The 18801-nt window shown below is 40.8% G+C and overlaps 2 protein-coding genes across 2 annotated transcripts in view; one reads left to right on the forward strand and one right to left on the reverse strand.

Moving 5' to 3' along the window:
- Positions 1 to 12: 12 nt before the first annotated feature.
- mpg (N-methylpurine DNA glycosylase) lies at positions 13 to 3591 on the reverse strand. Its single transcript, XM_003442195.5, has 3 exons — positions 3128 to 3591; positions 1121 to 1325; positions 13 to 875 (listed from the first exon to the last, which is right to left on the reverse strand). The coding sequence occupies exons 1-3, from the start codon at positions 3395 to 3397 to the stop codon at positions 424 to 426; spliced, it is 927 nt and encodes a 308-aa protein (XP_003442243.1). The 5' UTR covers positions 3398 to 3591; the 3' UTR covers positions 13 to 423.
- A 7198-nt stretch (positions 3592 to 10789) lies between these two features.
- The window catches only part of rhbdf1a (rhomboid 5 homolog 1a (Drosophila)), a 29187-nt gene continuing 21175 nt past the window's right edge, over positions 10790 to 18801 (forward strand). Inside the window, exon 1 of the mRNA XM_005468775.4 lies at positions 10790 to 11244. The gene's annotated coding sequence lies outside the window, so the exon portion shown is untranslated. The remainder of the gene's footprint in view (positions 11245 to 18801) is intronic.

The raw sequence follows: 18801 nt of genomic DNA on the forward strand, positions 1-18801 counted from the left end.
CTGAGATGGAAATTTCCCAAGTGTGAATGTTTATTAAAAATCACAGATGAAACCAAACGAAAGGCGTGTGTAAAGGCAAATTACAGAACCCCCCCCCTCCCCGTTTTTTTTAAACAGATGCTAACAAACCGAGTCTATAGTTCTTCAGTGTTTTCCCAATCTACTTTCCAGTACAGCTTTGCATCACTACCATAAACACAGTGTGTTAAGCTGCAGCTTATTAGTAAATGGTTGAGGAAAACGAGCAATATTTATTGTAGAATCTCCACTGCCTCCAAACTACAAAATTACAAATATACAGTTTAATTTCATGTGTGTGAGACACATCCCAACAAAGCAATCATATATTTCTACGATTTTTATTCTTCAGTGTTAAACTCTTTAAAGAGATCAGATGGCAGAGGAGTTTCAGGAATTTTCCTGTTAAGTCCTTTTGACATTGTGCTGTCCTGTATCAGGCTTCACGGCATGGGGACTTAAATCGTTCATGACATTTCCAGACAGAGTCTGTCTCTCTGCCTCTTTATTCACAACGCTAACACAAGGGTGCCCACGTAGATAAAAACGCCACGGCTTCTTGGCCCATTCCCCGTGGGACTCTATTCCGATGCGTGGTGCTGATACGATGTCTTGGGGTTTTGCCGGACTTGTGTCGGGATCATTCTCCAGCCACACTTCTGGGTCTGAGGCTAAGTCTCGACGGTCAAAACATCGGGGTATATTTAGAGCCTGGCAGAGCTTTGAAGGCCCATTGCAGAGCTCTTTGTCCTTCAGCTGACGGGCTCCCTCTTTGCGTCTGGCTGCCCTCAGCTGCCTCATGACGGCCTCACCCTGTAGGGGCTCGAGTGAGCGCAGCAACACAGCAGCACCCTCCCCTGAGCAACACAGCACACAATATGCATCAGTCAGCAAGGCTCCATTCTGTCTCCTTCCTTTTACCCTTTAAACAGCAACTATTGAAGCCATGAACTGCTGTTTATGTTTAATGTTGTAATAGTGAAGACGGATCAAAACTGGCCTTTTCACATCCATTGTTAATAATAATAAATATATGAATGTACACAAAATGAATGACATAATGTACACAACATATTGCACCTTTGGTGGGTATAGCATTTACCTTCACTAGACACGTTCATGCATAGGTAGATGCCATAGATTGGATACACGTAGATTGTGCCAGGCTTCATAAACATGGCTGTGTTTCTCTCGGTGCGTTTGCCTCCTGCCGAGTGTGAGGCCTTGTCCTCCCCTCCAAGGTAAGCTTCAGTTTCCACTATTCTTCCTCGCAACTCCGTACCATCTGCACACCTGTGGACCAGCACCTGCAGGAACAAGGGACAGCAAGATTCTTTCTCTATTTCCATAGGATAGTGGGTTACATAGATTTGTCATTTAGCTGAAGGATGCTACCTACAAAAGACAACTCTGACAATCAAAACCACAACAAATGTCTATTTTAAATGTCGTGACAAAAGTCCTATGAAAGCAAAATAATAAGTATCTGTTCTGTTAAGCCAAATATTCCTTTTGCTTCAAAAACTGAGTGTGGACATATTTTCATGAGGTGTACAATGAACGATCAAAGAAAATCCATGCTTGCAAGCATGCCAGTTTTGCTGCTAAAAAAAAAAAAAAAAAAAAAAAAAACTACACCTCAATCACACTTTCATGAATCTTGATTAATGAAATATTCCAGCTCAAAATCTTTATTGATTTATACTTGTTGGGAATAAAATAATGAAACTAAAAATAATGAAAGGAAAGCTAGATTTAAAAAAAAAATCACAGCCAAAGACAAAGTTAGAAATTAAAATTGAGTCACAACTTGTATCACAATGTGGCTCAGTATTCTGCATAACCCAGTACACACTCCCAACAATGTGTGGGCATGCTCCTAATGATAGTGTGCGTGGTGTCCTGGTGGATCTCCCCCAAGACCAGGATCAGGGTATCAATGAGGTCCTGAAAAAGTCTGTGGTGCTAACTGCCACCTTTGGATGCACCATAAGATCCCAGAGATTCTCAGTTTGAATCAGTTCTGGGGAACACAAGGGCAAGCCGATGGCATTAATGTCTTCAATACCCAGGAACTGCATACACTTCTGGTCACATGAGACTGGAGCATTGTCCTGCACCAAGTGAAACTAGGGCGCACTGCGCCAACATAAGGACAAGGGGTCTGAGGATTTCTGCAGGGACCGTGATGTGCTCGTAACCTGCAAAGATATTGCTATTACCTACTGCCAAACCTTCATGCTGGAAGATGCTACAGGCAGCATAATGTTCCCCACAGTATCTCCAGGCTATTTCATATCAATAACATGTGCTCAATGCAAACTTGCTCTCGATTGTAAGGAGAACAGGGTTTCAGTGGTGGACCTGCAAGTTCTGCTCACAACTGTACAGTTCTGGGGTGTGATGGAAGGTCTACTGAAGTATGTTGTGCCACCCTCATGGAGGGTGTTTCTGACAGGTTGCACAGAAATATATACATTTACACTATAGAGATTTTGCTGGTAGACACAATAAACCTTCCAAAGGCTTGTATGTGCCATCATGGAAGAGGTGGACTACCTTTGCAGCCTGAATGGTCCGCAGGTATTAGTGACAAAACTAGAAATAAAATCAGTTAGGCTGAATAAGGAAAGAGCAAAACCTGATAAATCATTCTCTTTTTGGGAGACTGTTGTTTTTGCCTCTCCACTACACCTGTTGTCAATTTCATTTGCACTAAAAAGGGTAAACTAGGTAAAATAAATACACAATGGTTTATGGACAGATTAATATCTCTGAAGTTAGCAGACTTTGTGTTTTTGAAGAAGCATGTGTGTTTAAATAAACAAATAAGCAACAGTTAGCGTTAAAAATGGGAAACAGTGCTTAACAACTTAAATACAATCACGGAAAGTAAGTTTATCAGGGGCTCATTCAAAAGTATAGAAGCCAGTTACTAAGATATAAATTGAAAGGTGAAGTTAAAGTAAAAAAACAAAAACAAAAACAAAACAACAACAACTTTAAACTAAACTACATTTTCTTCCCTACATTTTGTGCCTCCTGACTTTTAAACACACAGACACATTTACATACAAAGGTGTTAAATTCAGGTGAGAAATCAGCCTACCTTGCCGAGGAAGGCTTTAGCTAAACTGATGCAGGGCTGCTTGAAGAAGTCCTCTCCTAGCCTGTGCTGCTGCTCATTCTTGGTAAAATAACGGCTTCGCTCCGCCTCAGCACTCTGGGCATTTTCGCACTGAGTGGGCTGCTTCTTAAGCGCGGTTTGTGAGTCCTCTGGCTTCAGCTCCGTCTGCTTGTTGTGTTTATTTGACGACACGGTTTGTTTAGATGCTGCCGCCGACAGCGCTAGCATCTTTCTTTTTCGGGCTGCCATCATCTTATCGTAAATTCAGAAGGTCTACAAATTTTTAAAAAACACATGTAGGACGGCGTGTATTTATAAACCCAACAATACGTTTATTCAATATTCAGCATTTAATTCACAATACAAATAATCTTGTGAAAGCCGTTCACGTAGTAGCATACCGGAAGTGAATATAATTGTTTTGGTATCTCTTAAAGGGACCGCGCACTCCTTGGAGGCAGTAGGAGAAGTTAACCTTCAAGGCTTTCTCCTAAAAAGATTTTATTTTCCCATCTATATTATTTTATATTTCAGTTGTGGAAGAAAAAAAATATTTATGGTTAAGAACAGGTGAAAATAAACATGTTTTGCAAAGATTGAATGGAAAAAATCATGAATGCAGTTTTCTTCTCTTTTTGAGCTGAAAATGTTTAAGCCAGCCACTGACTGTTCATTATGGAGCAATTCTATGGTAATAAGACTGCCTCTAAGAACAAATGTCCATCGTTTTCTCACAAAATGACTTTACAGTGCATTATGAATTTCACTCTTCAGCACAGCAGCCACTTTGCCGAAAGACTACCTGACAACCTGTGCCCTTTTCCTGCTGCTGCCTTATCTTTTCAGTCTCATTTGGATAATAAGAGGTTATAAATAGAACCGCTCTGCGTGCTCTCCACTGCCTGTGCCCAGGAAGTTGACGGCGCCAGTTTGGCCCCAGGCGCTTTGAGCCCATGCGGCTTTCTGGAAGACTAACAGTATGTGACGTGGTCATGCCACAGACCACAACTTCAGCAGGGAAATACAAGTTTGCTTTTTTGCTACTATGGAGGCAAATCTCTGGCTGTAAAAAGGAATCAGCCTATTATGATGCAGATGAAAGGAATGAACTGCAAGTCAACTAATAAAGATAATAAAGATGGACTTGATGTACCTTTCTTTTTTGTCTTCACACTTTTACATTTGTGCCCGTCTCCATGTTGAGTTTCGACTTTTATTTATACATGTGAAAGAGGAAAATAAGCACAAAAGTGTCATCTTCCTCATTTGGTCATAGATTCTGTGTGGCATTGCACAAAAACAGATGACCGGGACAAATTTGCATGGCTAGTCATTCAGTATCATATCCTGTACTTTCTCTTGTCTCCTTTTTATGCTGATCAAGCAATAATTTAATGTTGAACCTCTTGAGGTTTGATTTCCAGGTTTCCTCAAGAAACTACACTGTGATCACCGTGTTCATCCAAGGGCTTCTAATGGAAACCTCAAGTGACTTATTGAGCCAGAATACATTCCAGACAGAAATCTGCTGAGCATGTTCAGTAGAAGTCTCCTGGAATGGCTTGTTGACTTTGTCATGGCTGGTGGGCCAGAGAAGACCATTGTTTGCTGTGACTGTGTTGCTACTGCCCGTCAGCAGTGCTTGTGCGGTTTGGGCCGAGCAGCTTTCATTGTTGCTGCCACTGATAATCATAGCAGCCACATTCTGGATCACTGTCAATTCCAGCAGCCACCTCAGCGATCGTGACGCTGAGCAGGAACACCAGAGACTGGGCTGTGTGTGCAGATGGACGAGCAGAATGCCGCCGGACTAAAAATGCCTTACTACACGATGACTCAGAGAATCCTATGAAAAAAAGCAATTGATCTTTTGGGTTTCATGTGCAGTATTCAGTGTATTTGTGTTTAATTAAGGGAATGGTAAACTTATTTTAAAGTGACACTCAGTGGACTCTTTATTAGGTACACCTTTTTTAGTACTGGGTTAACTCTTATGCTTTCATATCTGCCTCAATTTGTAGTGGCACAGATTCAACAAAGTGCTGGAATTGTTCCTCTGAGATTTTGGTTTAGCAGCTTTGTGATATTATTACAGATTTGGCGCAAATTTTTCAGCTGCAAATTCATGATGCAAATTTCCTATTCCACTACATTCCAAAGGTGCTTTATTGGATTGAAACCTGGTGACTGTGGAGACGTGTGGCGTGAAGGGAACTCACTGTCATGTCCAAGATGAGATGATTTGAGCTTTGTGACACGGCTTGTTGTCATGCTGAAAGATGTGTATACTGTGGTCACAAGGGAGGGACATGGTTAGCAGTAATATTTAGGTAGGCTGCTTTAACACCGTTACACCATCACCAGCAGCAGCCTGAACTGTTGATACAGCGCAAGGTGAATACATTTCATGCTGTTTACACCAAATTCTGACTTTCTGATTTTTTGTGACATCCAAATGTCACAGAAAAATTGAGACTCATCAGACCAGAAACCTGGTCCTATTTTTAGCTGACAGGAGTGACCTCCCTGTCTTGTCGTCCCTTGCTGTTGTTTATCCATTTCATGAGTTGGCATTCTGTGAATTCAGAGATGCTCTTCTGCATACCTTGGTTGAAACAAGTGGTTATTAAAAAAAAAAAATAATCCAGTAGATTTTTGTGCAGGAAAATCCTAGTAGATCACCAGCTCCTGAAATATTCAGACCAGCCTGTTTGGCACCAACAGCTATCCTGCATTCGAAGTCACTTTAATCACATTACTTTCCACTTCTGATGCTCTATCCTTGAACTTCACCAGGTTGTCACGACCATGTCTACATGCCTAAATGCATCGAGTTGCTGCCATGTGATTGACTGATTAGGTATCTGCATAACATGCAGCCAAATAGGTATACCTAATAAAATGGTCTGTGGATGTATGCAATAGCAGTTTGGCATTACTACATTTAGTTTATAACTGTCTCTCTAAACACATTACATCAAATGGATGTCTAAAAAAACTAGCTAAATTTATATCTCTATTTTTGAGTAATGTTTATACGATATCTTAGGTATGAATGTCAGTAGCACCATTGCCAAACTCAGACCATTACGTAGTTTAATTAAAATAATTTCCCTGAAAAACTATTATGCTTTTAAAGAAAATTCCAAAATATAATTTGAAGTCTTAAATAAAAATATTTAAAAATATTAAAAATAATATTTTCTGTCATCGGGGCGGTAATAATGTGGACAGACAGAATCTCATGCATTATAAGTTTTATATGTATACTACATTGTACTATTGCATGATGATTGTTATTCTTTTGGATTTTTTATTACTATTCATATATATGTATATATATATATATATATATATATATATATATATATATTTAACTTAATCATTGAACTTCTGCAGAGCTCCAAACCAAATTGTGTTGTACTGCATGGTATATGTATGACAATAAAGACAGATTCTAGTCTATATTAAGTATCTGTTTGAGACGTAACACCATGTCGGTATTATATGAGAGTCATGATTTAAAAAGAGACAGCCATGATGTTTGTTGGTGTAAATAAACACAACAAACTATTATTGGCATTGCTGAGATTACGTCTGGTCTTGGTCTGTGTTTAAATTTGTATTGCCTGCATGATATAATCAACATCCAAGCGCCATAAAAAGCCAGCAATTAATTTGAAAGAGATTTTAGTGCTTAGTGTTGCTCATTCCATTTCACGGGGAGTTAGTCTGAGTTCGTTTTCAGAGAGCCTTTTAACCATGGTTATTAAAAAAATGTGGACATTGTGCATTTTTAATAGACCTCTTAACATCATTTCTCTTCTTCAGAACAAGCTTTATGTCAATAGATAAAGTTTCACAATAAAGATACTTCCAATAGGACATTTAACTTCATTAATTTATGTGATGATTAACCTTCTTTACCAGAGCAATAACTCCACATGACTGGAGGGTATTCTTACCAGTACTACAAGAGCCATTAGGTGGTAGGTAGTATTTGCATCCTCAGTGTGATGGGATTAATTATTAATTGCCAGCAATTAATGATTCATGCACCTCCTTTCTTGTTTGCTGCAGAGGTGTGGCGTGTGTGTGCTGTACAGGTGGCTGAGCTCTCATCAGGAGATGGAAGCAAGAGGATCACGTCATCTGACACCCAGTTCATACACCTTGCACAACAAAGAGACGTTTATAAAGAAACAGGTTTGTCTCTTTCCACATCTCTGAACTCACATGTAGAGTTTAAAACATAACCACTGCGGCTTAAATAGGCTTAACCACAGGTTAGCTAATCACTGTAAATAGTTCAAAGGTTCTCTTTGTTTATCTAAATCACACATAAGATGTTGTCAGTTTTTCCCAAAATTCCCACAGAGACATTCAACAGGTAGAGCTCATTATTTGTATGACTCAACTTAATAACATGAGAGCCCATGACAGTTTGAAGACAGTGTTTTTTATTAGCTAATCAACAGACAAAAACTTCGAGCTGTTTGGTTTATTGATTGAACCTGCCTGACCTTTTTCTGCCCTACTCTGATAAAACTTTCCTTGTCTCGGCTCACACCTGTAGCCCTCAGAGGGAGCAATTGTTGAGTCAGGCTGAGGGCAGGAAGACTGTCTGGAAGATTACCGGTCTTATCGCAGAAACAAGTGAACATAAAGGTGGCCAACATGACCACAAAGTGAAAGCCTATCTGTCTGAGTTATTCCACAGCCTCTTTCTACTTCTGTATACAGTCATGTGGTCTTTTAGTGAATGAATAGTTGAAAAGCACTTTAACTCATTTAACTTACCTTTCCTGAGCTTTTGCTTGTTGGATTGCTGCTACTAGAAGCAAATGTCATGTGAAGTGATTTCTCAGATGTCACTGATGCTGGCAGACAGGCACTTTTCATCAAATGAAAATTAATTTTAAAAAATTCTTGACAAAGTTGCATGATTGGAAACTGTATTTGGCCTTTTTGAGGACATAAAGCATGTCACCCATGTACAAGCAAAACACTCCCTGTAGTGCTACAAATGATGGTCTCTCCTCTGCTTCTCCACTCGGTTGAAGACAGAGGAAGCTGTTTATGGACCGTCTGACAATGTCCTTTTGGTTAAACACGATCCTTACGCTCACCCCTTTTATCTGTGTCTGATTGATGGGTCTACAGGGGGTTTTGAGTGCTCTTACAGATCCTGTGTTGCTTCCTAATTGCTGCTTCTGACCTAGCTTCAACCCTCCTTGGTCCCAGGGGAAACTTCACCATTAATTACTGTGACTTCATGGTATATCAATCAGCGTGTCCTAGGGGGCCTCTGAACCACCCATACACAGTCAAGTACACGTAGAAGACCCACTGAAGTCTGATAAACTCATTCCTGTGGTGGGAATACAATCTTTTGCCTAATTTAGGAGGACGTTTCTGAATGAGCTTGATTTGATGTGTGGCTCTCAGTCACGCCGGCAAAGACAAGACCCCCGGGTGCAAGACGAAGTGGAAAGTTGAGGTGAGAGTAAACTAGCTTTTTATACTTTTAACCATGTGCAGTAATAGCTGTGAGACCGAAAACTGCTTGAAAACTGCTGTGGTTCATCGCTGTTTTTGAACTTATTTAATTCAGTGTTAATGCAGAGATTGGTTAAAAATAGCGTGATCCTTGCATCAGATTTCTCATAAATGAGAAGAAACATGGAGGCGATGTTACAAAATTTGAAAACCACACTCATATTTCCTGTACCCAGAAATGTGAATACTGATTTCCTGACGAATCTAAAATTAGTTAAAGGAGCTGGCTGACTGTCAAATACTTTTTTTTTTCCAAAACTGAAAAAAAAAAAGCATTTATTTGTTGCCTCTAGATCTCTAGGGGATCCTGTTGAATGTAAAAACCTCTTGTTCTCATAATCCAGACAAGTAATCTACTCTGTCAGCATAAAATGGGGCCATATTATGTCTTCCATTATTTTAACAGCAGAAAGGCAACGATACCCACATTCAGTGGAGAGTGTCTTAATAAAGAAGCAGATCAAAGCAGCTATGAAAGAGACTTTTTCCAGGAACCTGAGACGCTTGTGCCCTGAAACCTCATCTGAGGGAAGGCTCTGAGCTTGGTGCCCCTTGTCAGCACCTCAGAAACTTTCTGCTTCCTAACATCCATCTCTGCTCTAGAGAAAATTCCCAGGTGAATCTGAGCTTTCACTGAAACCAGGATGGAATGCGCTGTAGTGGTCTTTTCATTAGATGGAGCAACAGTGTGTATTAACGGTTGCCTGAATGAGGAGCCTCAGTCACTCAAATTAAATCTCTGAGTTTGCAGAGTAAAGGAAAGTCTGTCTATCTATGTATGGTAGCATAATTTGCTTTTTGAGTTGGATTGCTGTCTTATATTAGGAACTGTTGACATCTCCATTGCTAATTCCCCCTTCTTTCTTGCTTTTGAGTTAAGAAACCTCTTCAGTTTAGTCAGCCACATCAGCAGACCCAACCTCAGAGTCTTATGACAGCGATGCAATACCGAGTCTGTGGATGCTCATCGAGTTGAAAAAAAAAGAAGTAATATTTATGTAATTGATTCTTTGCTGCCTCTGTAATAAAGCAGGAGTCTATCATTTCACTAAAATATACACAGGGGGAGCAGAGGGTTCATGGGTGGAGGCTTTGATAATCATAGAAAGCATGTGGTGTTATGATCATCATGTGGCAACAAGCATGGTTTTGTCTAAAAATTGACCAATAAGCTGAAGAATTAGAAGGTTTTTGTGATACATTTTTCATATTCTTTTGACTTGTTTGCATTAGATAAATATAAATAAATACTGTTGTTAGAACTACATAAATATGAGCGCTTTGATGACCTCTATGATAATCCTGAATGCATACTGTTTTATAGAGATATCGAGTTGCATTTTGTTGTAGAATTCACTTCAGTTCTGTGTGTGTGCTGCCACCAGTACCTTACAGTTATTTGGTAGGAAAATGTCTTACCCTGTACTCAAAGTCCATAACCTCAAATGAATTCAAACAGGCCCCTGTGCTGTAGCAGCTTGAGCCCAAGTAGTTCGTCTTTAGTCTGTGGGAGCACTTCTTTACATGCATAGTGCAATCAATCATTTACTGGATGAAGATATCCGTGTAAACACTTGAAATTTTAATCTAATCACTTCATTGCTGGTATTTTGTGTGTGTTTGTATTATGCCTTAAAAACCCAAAGTTATGTATCTTAGCTGATAAAGATTCAAAATAATATGATATGTGCCGTTAAATCTTGAAGGTTAATTCGTGTAATTATCAAAAACTATTAATACGAGCTGTGATTTTTTTTAAAAACAACCTCACTGTGGTTTATTGCAGCCGTGTTTAACTACAGTCTGTATGGGTTTTCCTTCATTCACTCCACTGGGACACATCAATATAACTGTTATGAAAGCATTATTATTGTTTAATTGGCCACAGCCATTTACCGTGAAATTTAATGCCTCTCATAACTATAACAGTCATGGTCCCCCGTCGGAGTGACTCACTGTAGATTGTGAGGATTAAAGATTTCAGTCGCTGGACCCCACGGTGGCTGAGGATATCGCTTAGTCACCCCGTCTGGAGAAGCAGCGCCTCCCTGTGTACACACCGATTGGTTGGTGATCTTGACGGGCTCGCCTTCTCTACAGACCGTCTTCAGCCCAGGGCGGGGCTGATTCTCTACCAAACTGAATTGCTACAACCGCCAGGAGGAAACTTACCCCGGGTCGCTCCATGGAGCAGTGTGGGAATGCTCTGTCTGTAGGTGGGGAGCAGAGAACCGGACGGCAGCCTCATTTCGACTTAATCATCCTGGACTGCATCAGCTGCTCTTGGAATCGAGAGTGACCGGATTGAATACTACAGCACCGGGATTGGCTTAAAAAAAACAAAACAAAACAAAAAAACAGAAAGAAAAAACAGAAAAACCATCTGCGGGGTGGGAAAATAAGCGCGTTAATCGCCGCACCGCTGTCAGGATGATGTGACAAATCATTTATCTGCTGCCCGTGGAAAAATCAGTGGAATCGGATTTTTTTTCTTCTTCTTCTTCCACTGCTGGAAATCAACTGAGCCGGTTGTTATAAGGGTAAGTTGTGACATTATATCGTGACACTCTCGTGTGGTCGCCCTTACGGAAGGCAGGACTCGGAGGAAGCGCTCACGCGTCGTGATCGCGGTGGAAACGAGCTCAATCCGGTCGATTGAATTACTGGTCAGTTAATTGATCCACAGAGGAACCCTTCAGACTCGGGCTGGCTGTAGTAAACATGGCATCGGTTAGGTTACGGAGTGCTTTGCCAATTTGCACTCATTGTGAAGTTTTCATAGAGAAAGTGGGCTATTTAAAGTGCTCCAACAGCAGCCAATAATTGGTCCATATTTTTGCCCAATCACCTGCTTAACAAGTGTGATACAGCCTAACCTACATAATAAAAGAGGCGTTGAAGTGGAATTAATGGGGTGTGAAATGAGCTTGAAGTCTGGAAAGGTGAACTACTTTTATTTTTGTACTTGAACTCCCCAAATTCAGGATATATTACTCTCGTTAGACTCATATGAGCCAAAGGCGAGGTGGTTTCCATTTCAACATCTGGTTAGATTATCTAATCTGGCTGTAGGCTCATCATTGGGAGAAAGCCCCAGCGGATTGTGAATTATAGATGTAGCATAAATGTGTTGTGGTTAATCATGCAACACAGCACACATAAAGTCCCACCTGACCTTATCTTTGTCATTCTCCTCCCACTTCACCCTTTCTTCCTCTTGCTCATCACCATAAACTGGGTGCACATAAATGGTACATAATTCATGGGTAAAGGGTGCGAGGAAAGAGTAGCAAACAGCATTTTCTTTCCACCCCCCAGTCTCAGCCTCTGTGTACCCTGAAAGTATTATTTTGTCTTTGGATGTTTGTTTTTTCTGTTGAATTGCTGCTTTTGTGATGCACTGACACACTGTGACTCAGTGTGACTCAAGAGAAGGGCACACGTTTCTCAAAATCATACCCGTGGAGCAGACACTTAAATGTCTCGATTTGACTCATCAGGGGTCCGGAGCTCTGCCAGGATGGCAGCACAGGCAGCGCAAACTTATTAACAAACTGCACTCTTATTGACATCCACAAAGGATATGTGCACCTCTGTCGTACAGTACCTGGGCAGACTGAAGTGAAACCATAGACATACTGTATTAGAAACTGCTGAGTTATTTTGGCAGACAGGACATAGGAGCACATGGCCTGGTTTGTGTGCCCAGTGTTCCTGATCACATGGAGCAGGAGGGGGGGATCATATCTCTGGGTGATGTAATCACACTAATAAAGCAACCTCCCGATGTGTGATAGTGGCAGTCATTCCTATCCTCTGTGTCTGCTCCAACTGGACCCCGGAGAGAATATTCCCAGTGTGTCTGTGTGTGTGTTTGGGTGTTTGTATGTCTATGTGATACTTGGAGGGAGCTGGGAGTAGTTGTGGTGAGGCCGGTCGACCATTCAGTCTGGCTTTTGTTGACCAACTGCTATGTGAGTTTTGCAGAGGGCTGCTTAGGGGGCCACGCTGTAGTCATGCCTTCATGACTCACAGTATGTTATCTGTCTATCAGCCTGGCCAAGTGTACAATCCTTTATAACTGCTTCATGGTGTTCGAAACTGTTTCGGGGCAGGATTTTACACTCAGTGATTGATATTATCAGCCTTCATTCACTGCCATTTTCAGCAGATATTTCTCCCTGTGTATCTCAAAGCATAACAACAGCAACTTGGCGATGTTTTTATGTGTGCCTATAATCACTTCAAGATGCTGTATCTACATTTAGGACACACTTATCTGGCCTACAGCGGGCTCACTTTGTCGATTTGATGCGCTTTCAATGGGCTGATGCAGTTTTCAGTAAGACTACAAACAAGCTGTAGATTTCCTGAAAGCCCCCCTCTGAACTCTAAAATCTGCCCGTTCCCGAACTTTGAGTGTACTCTCTGTGATTGTTGGTCATTTTCAGTCTGGATAGCGCTTTCTCCGAGTCCAGATGAAATGAGCGTCACTGGGCTGAACAGTTCCATGTGTGCAGAGCACATGCTTCTCAAAATAACCTCAGGCTGTTTCACCAGCACACACATCTGTATCACGAGTCAGAAAGTGGCTCACTTCACAATCCTGTTTACTGGGCATTCTACAGCTGGGATTAAATCCTAACCTGCTGCAAAATAGCTCTGCTGATTTGCTTAATGAATGTTTAAATAGCAAGATAGTACACACTGTAGTTTTCAGTTTCAGTTCAGTTCAGTTCAGTTTCAGAGGCTGCTATGTTAAATCTTTTCATATATGCACATATTTATGCACATGTTCTGATTGCAATAAAATGTCCCTTTAGGGCAGTGGTTCTTAACCTTGTTGGAGGTACCGAACCCCACTAGTTTCATATGCGCATTCACTGAACCCCTCTTTAGTGAAAAATAAAATGTGATTTTTTTCAAATTCAAGACATAGATATGTTTTTTACTGGTGCACAAAATGAGCCATGCATGTCACGGCGGAGGCTCTGCAGAACCCCTGAGACCGACTCACCGAACCCTTAGGGTTTGATCGAACCCAGGTTAAGAACCACTGCTTTAGGGCCTTTTACAGGTACTTTTGCAGGGAACAGTGCCTACTCTGTAGAAGATACCTCTGAGCAACCCTAAAAACTGGGGGGCATAGCCAGATGCTGATTGGTTAGACACAGAATAAGCAAAACTACATTTCAGCTGAAGATGTTGCAAAATAATTTTACTAAATAAAAGGCTTCAAGCAACAATAAGAAGCAATTACTGCCTCTACCTGTCCAGAGTTTCTGCAGTGGAAGCCCAGCTGTTTATTAGTGTGTTTATTAGAATGTATTGCATTCTATTATCAATATTATTATCCCACAATATTGTCACTTCTAAATTTTAAGATAATGTAATACTTATGCTCTTCATGTAAAAATTTCACATGTTAAAATTCTGTTAAAACACAGAGAGGATTTACATTTTTTTAAGCTACCTTTAAAGCAGTGGTTATTTCTGTTACTTCTGTTTTTCTGAATTAGAAAAATATGTTAAAACCCAAGTTTAAAAGACTCGGCAGGATGTATGACCTCACAGCTTTGGTATCCTTTCTTAAACTCTCTTCTACAAAATTCAAAGACATTTGTAATGCTTGACCTCCCTATGAGTGTATGGAGTTAAAGATGTATTGTAGCGTCATAAAAGATTGATGTCTAAGCGTTGTGCAGCTGAAACACACGTTTGTCTGAGACTGTTATGTACCTGTCATCTCAGGAAGCGTCTGCTTTGTGCGAAAGCTGCAACAGTTTTGCCTGCCGGCCCGATGTATGAATCAGGGGCACGGCAGCATTACCTGGAGAAGTCAAACACGTTAACCAACTTGTTCTACCGCTTTCTAAACAATGCACGTGCATTCCTATTAAATATATTGGTTACAACTGCTACCACAACCGCGCTCGCACAGACATTAGCTTAAAAGCATGTCAGGTCTGCTTGATGGTGAGAGAGCCCACAGGCAATGTTTGATCTCTCCCTCCCTGGCGCTCGCTCAGCTCGTACCTTTTTGACTTTGATATGGTTTTGACTAAGTTGTCAAGAAGGAGCACTGAGTTTTCTCTCCCCCCCTCCTTGCATGTCAAATCATGCGATATTTGTGGGAAAAAACTGCCTCTAGAGTGTGCTTTGCAGCATGGAATGTAAGCAGATACATCCTGCCTTGTTTTCAGAGCAACAAACAAAATATAACATGTATTCGATGTGGTGCACAAAATGTAATTATATAGGAAGTGCAGTGTTTGTATGAATCCGCATCCAATGGCTGCTGTTTGCTTGGAAATACATCACACCAGGTACAGTAATAGACAGTGTCCGAGTTCTTCCCCCGTTTATGACTTGATGCGTGAGTCACAGGCGCTGCTGTCCCCTTCCCATGATACCTCGTTGGTTTTGTGATGCCGTGGCAGCCATGACGATGAAGTCAGTTGTGATGTAATGCTGCATGGAGCAGCGGCAGTGCTATTTCAGGTCTACCTCTAAGCCTTCAGGGCTTCCATTTGCCAGAATGCCAGCCTGCCCCTCTCTCAGTCAGCACCTCGTCTGTCATGAGCATGACAGCCATACATGAACTGGTATTCACAGAATTTACTAGAAACCTCAGGTGTGCTGCTTTGGAAAAAAGCTGTAAATTAAAAACGTGTTGCCAGAGTTGTTTTCAGAGTTACTTGGCTGAACTCAACATAACAGAGATGAAAACTTTAAATGTCAGATTGATAGTTACAGGGTGTTTTTTGGCTTCCTAGCTTGTGTTGTCACTGACACGGCGTCTGAGGCTGGTTAACCTCAGGGCAAAGCTCACTTCCAGGGCGGTGGGAATGGTTTGCTCTTTCTCCCAGAAGGCCAGTGCTTGGAGACAAGCAGCAATGGCTCCTTGGCCTTTAATCTTCCTCTTAAGAGTGTGAAGAGCTCTTAAAGGGTGTGTCTGTGTATAAACCAATAAATATGCAGTATTTAACTGATGTCTCGAGACATCAGGGGGTATGTTGCAACTGGGAAGTTTCCTTGGCTGAAATCTGTTGACTATTTAAAAGCTTACACGGGGTTCAGTTACCGCAGTGCAACGTGATAGTAAACTTGTGGGAAACCAACCAATACACTTGCTCCTTGTTGGAAATGATGAATGCTTTTATTGTGTCAATCAGTTTGTTTGTCACTGGTTACAAAATGTAGTTTTTGTGAACACACACTTTTCTTATTGTCAGTTTGCACCGTTTGCTCCTTTTTTTTTTGGACAGAAACCTTAGTTGTCAATTTTGGGTCATTCAAACTGACACTGGAAAAAACTATGATTAGATTAATGTGCTCTACAAAGCCACCGCAGCTGGGGTGTTGACAACCAGGGGAAAAATATGAATTGAAACTAAGTTGAATGAACATAATAGCTTTACAGAAGCTAAACAAATAAAGGCAGGTTGGATCCTTTGGTAATGTTAATGATTGATAAAATCTTGTAAGGTGTGGCACGTGAACTCTTTTTTTTGGCTCCTGAAGTAGGGCCTTCTGGATAAGATTTGAGAAACGTGTGGGTTAACCAAACCAAAATATAATCCTCTTGTCACCACGATAGAATGATCCGGAAACTAAAAGCAAACAGATTGTTAGATAGCTAAGTAACATTTGCTAAAGACCTTATATTGCCTTATTGATACATCCAGATTGAAAATACATCAAACTGCTTTCATCCTCCAGCAGCAGGAAGGATTCACCACAAGATAATGTCCAATTTCTTTTGCTTCCTTTTTCAGCTAATTGAAATACTGCAATTTAGAAGTTAGAAATGGGTGTGTACAGTATTTTAGGTGACTAAAATAACCTAATTAGAGCTACAAAACACATTTCAAACACATCAGTCGTGAGGACGGTTGATTCATAATGCAGCTGGGATGTCATGACTGTGAGTCAGCAGCATGACATGGGCATTCTAATACATATTCCTAACGTATTACGTCTTGCATATGAGAAATACACCCACGCATTTTGGCCTAAATTTAAATGTAACACTGAAACTAGTAAAAACTAAACTAAGACATTAAGACATAAAAACTGAAATGAAACAGGAAACTAAGTGAAAGCGAACTGGATTGGAAACAAAAATTTCAATCTATGAATATCTCGAACAAATGTCCAATATCTACTTGTGTATTGATTCAAATAAAAAAGGATCAGAGCATAATGCCAAAGAGGCAGGTACGCTCCAGTTTAACAATGCAAACTCTTTAGTTGCTCAGAAAAGGATAAACTCTTTAATAAATAATAACTTTTCCCTTTTTTTTGAATGAAGTCTCTTCACAGAAGCTTTAAAATTACATCCCCCTTTTTTAGTTGTTGTTAGTCCACATTGCTGCAAAGACTGCAGGACTGCATAGTGTCTGTTTACTTTTCCTCAGCTTTTTGTCAGGCCAGAGGGTCGGCCTGACTAGGAACACCCTGACTGATATAGTATCTCAGCACTGTTACAGCAGCAATGAGAGTGCTGTTTTAAATAGGAAGCCTTCCCCCGGCCCACTCCCCTCCTAACCCTCTATCTTTGGCACAGCTGGTTGTCATACCCAGAGGCTGTGAATCCTCATTGTGCACCAGACTGCTAAACTCGAGTTCCCTGAATTGAAGTGCACGCACACAGTTATATCTGGACAGTTTCAGCGCAGTCCCACCAACATCACATACCATGCACCAAACTCACTCCAGCAGCTTTCCCAGAAATGTGGGTGTGTTTTGGACTCCCGTGACTTGTCTTTTTACTGCCTTTTTTCGGAAGAGGTGGATCACAGTCGGTAGAAATGCTCTTTTTTTTGGAATGAGACTGAACCCTTGAAAGACCAATGCTGAGTAGTGTCCAAAATGTGCCAGTCATGCATCTCTTTAAATATTAAATATAGATTTTTAATACAAACAGATTTTAAGTAACTGCTTGGAAGATTTTGTGTGTTTTGTGAATAATGTGGCTTCGAGCCAGGCATAATTTGCACATTTAAAAGTACCTGATTCTGTAACTCTTAACTTTCCCTTTCTCCTTCCTCTGCTTCTTGTTACACCGGTGCCAACTTTTCCTCCCATTTGCCAGCCGACAGAGCTTGTAATTCAGTGTGCCAAGGAAAATGATGTAAAGCCTGTCTTTTATGGTTCCCAGCTGATCACGCCCAGTTATAGTGAAAGGCATCACTCTGCAAGCCTAATATGTGGTGAAGCATATTCGCTTAGAAAAAGGCAAAAACGAACATTAACAATTATGCAAAAGAAGAATTTTTCTTTTTTCTTGAACCGACCCGAGTTTGTGCCCTCTCGTTTTATTTTCAGTTCTCTCATCTTTTCCCACTTAGACATTCTGTCTCCTCACAGATGCCTCGTTTCCTGACGGTTTGTCACTTCTCCATCACAGTAGTTGTCTTGGTTTTCAGACCACAAACAAAACTTGGAGCCGTCCTTATGTGCGTGCTCTCTGACCTGGAGGGAAAAACTGATTTCAGTTCCATAGACAAAGAAACTGTGTTCTCTTTAGTTACATGAAGAGTAAGGAGGCCTTCCCCTCACTGGGCCTGTGACTGTCCCAGAGGACCTGCCCCAGCCTTCCCAGTTTTCCTGTGCTTTTGTCCAGAGTTTTCCACAGATCTGGTGGCCCAGCTGCACGCCTTTATTCTTGCTCTTTCCTCCCCCTTCTTGCTTTTACATCTCCCTGATCACAGCTCAGAGATCTTGGGTTCACTTATGGGTAATCCCCCCTGCATCTCTCTGCGTGTTCACAAAGTAACATATTTAAGGGTCTGCACAATTAGTTGTGAAGTCATGAAATAATTACCCCTTCATTAGATTGAAAGAAAGCCAGACTTTCTGAATTAGGCTTTCACGAGAGGCAAACTGAAAACTATGTAATGTAAAATTCTGCAGTTAAATATTTGTAGTATTCTGACAAAAGACAGACAAAACAGAATAATGTGTCAAAATCAATGAATCTGCCTTTAAGTTTAAAGTAATTTAGTTCAATTCAAATTCCAATTAAATGTGAAAATATTTTTAAAAAACAGTATTTTCATCCTTTTCGTGAAAACTAGTCATTGAAATGCCTT

The sequence above is a fragment of the Oreochromis niloticus genome, linkage group LG4, assembly GCF_001858045.2.
Source record: "Oreochromis niloticus isolate F11D_XX linkage group LG4, O_niloticus_UMD_NMBU, whole genome shotgun sequence".
Taxonomy (NCBI): domain Eukaryota; kingdom Metazoa; phylum Chordata; class Actinopteri; order Cichliformes; family Cichlidae; genus Oreochromis; species Oreochromis niloticus.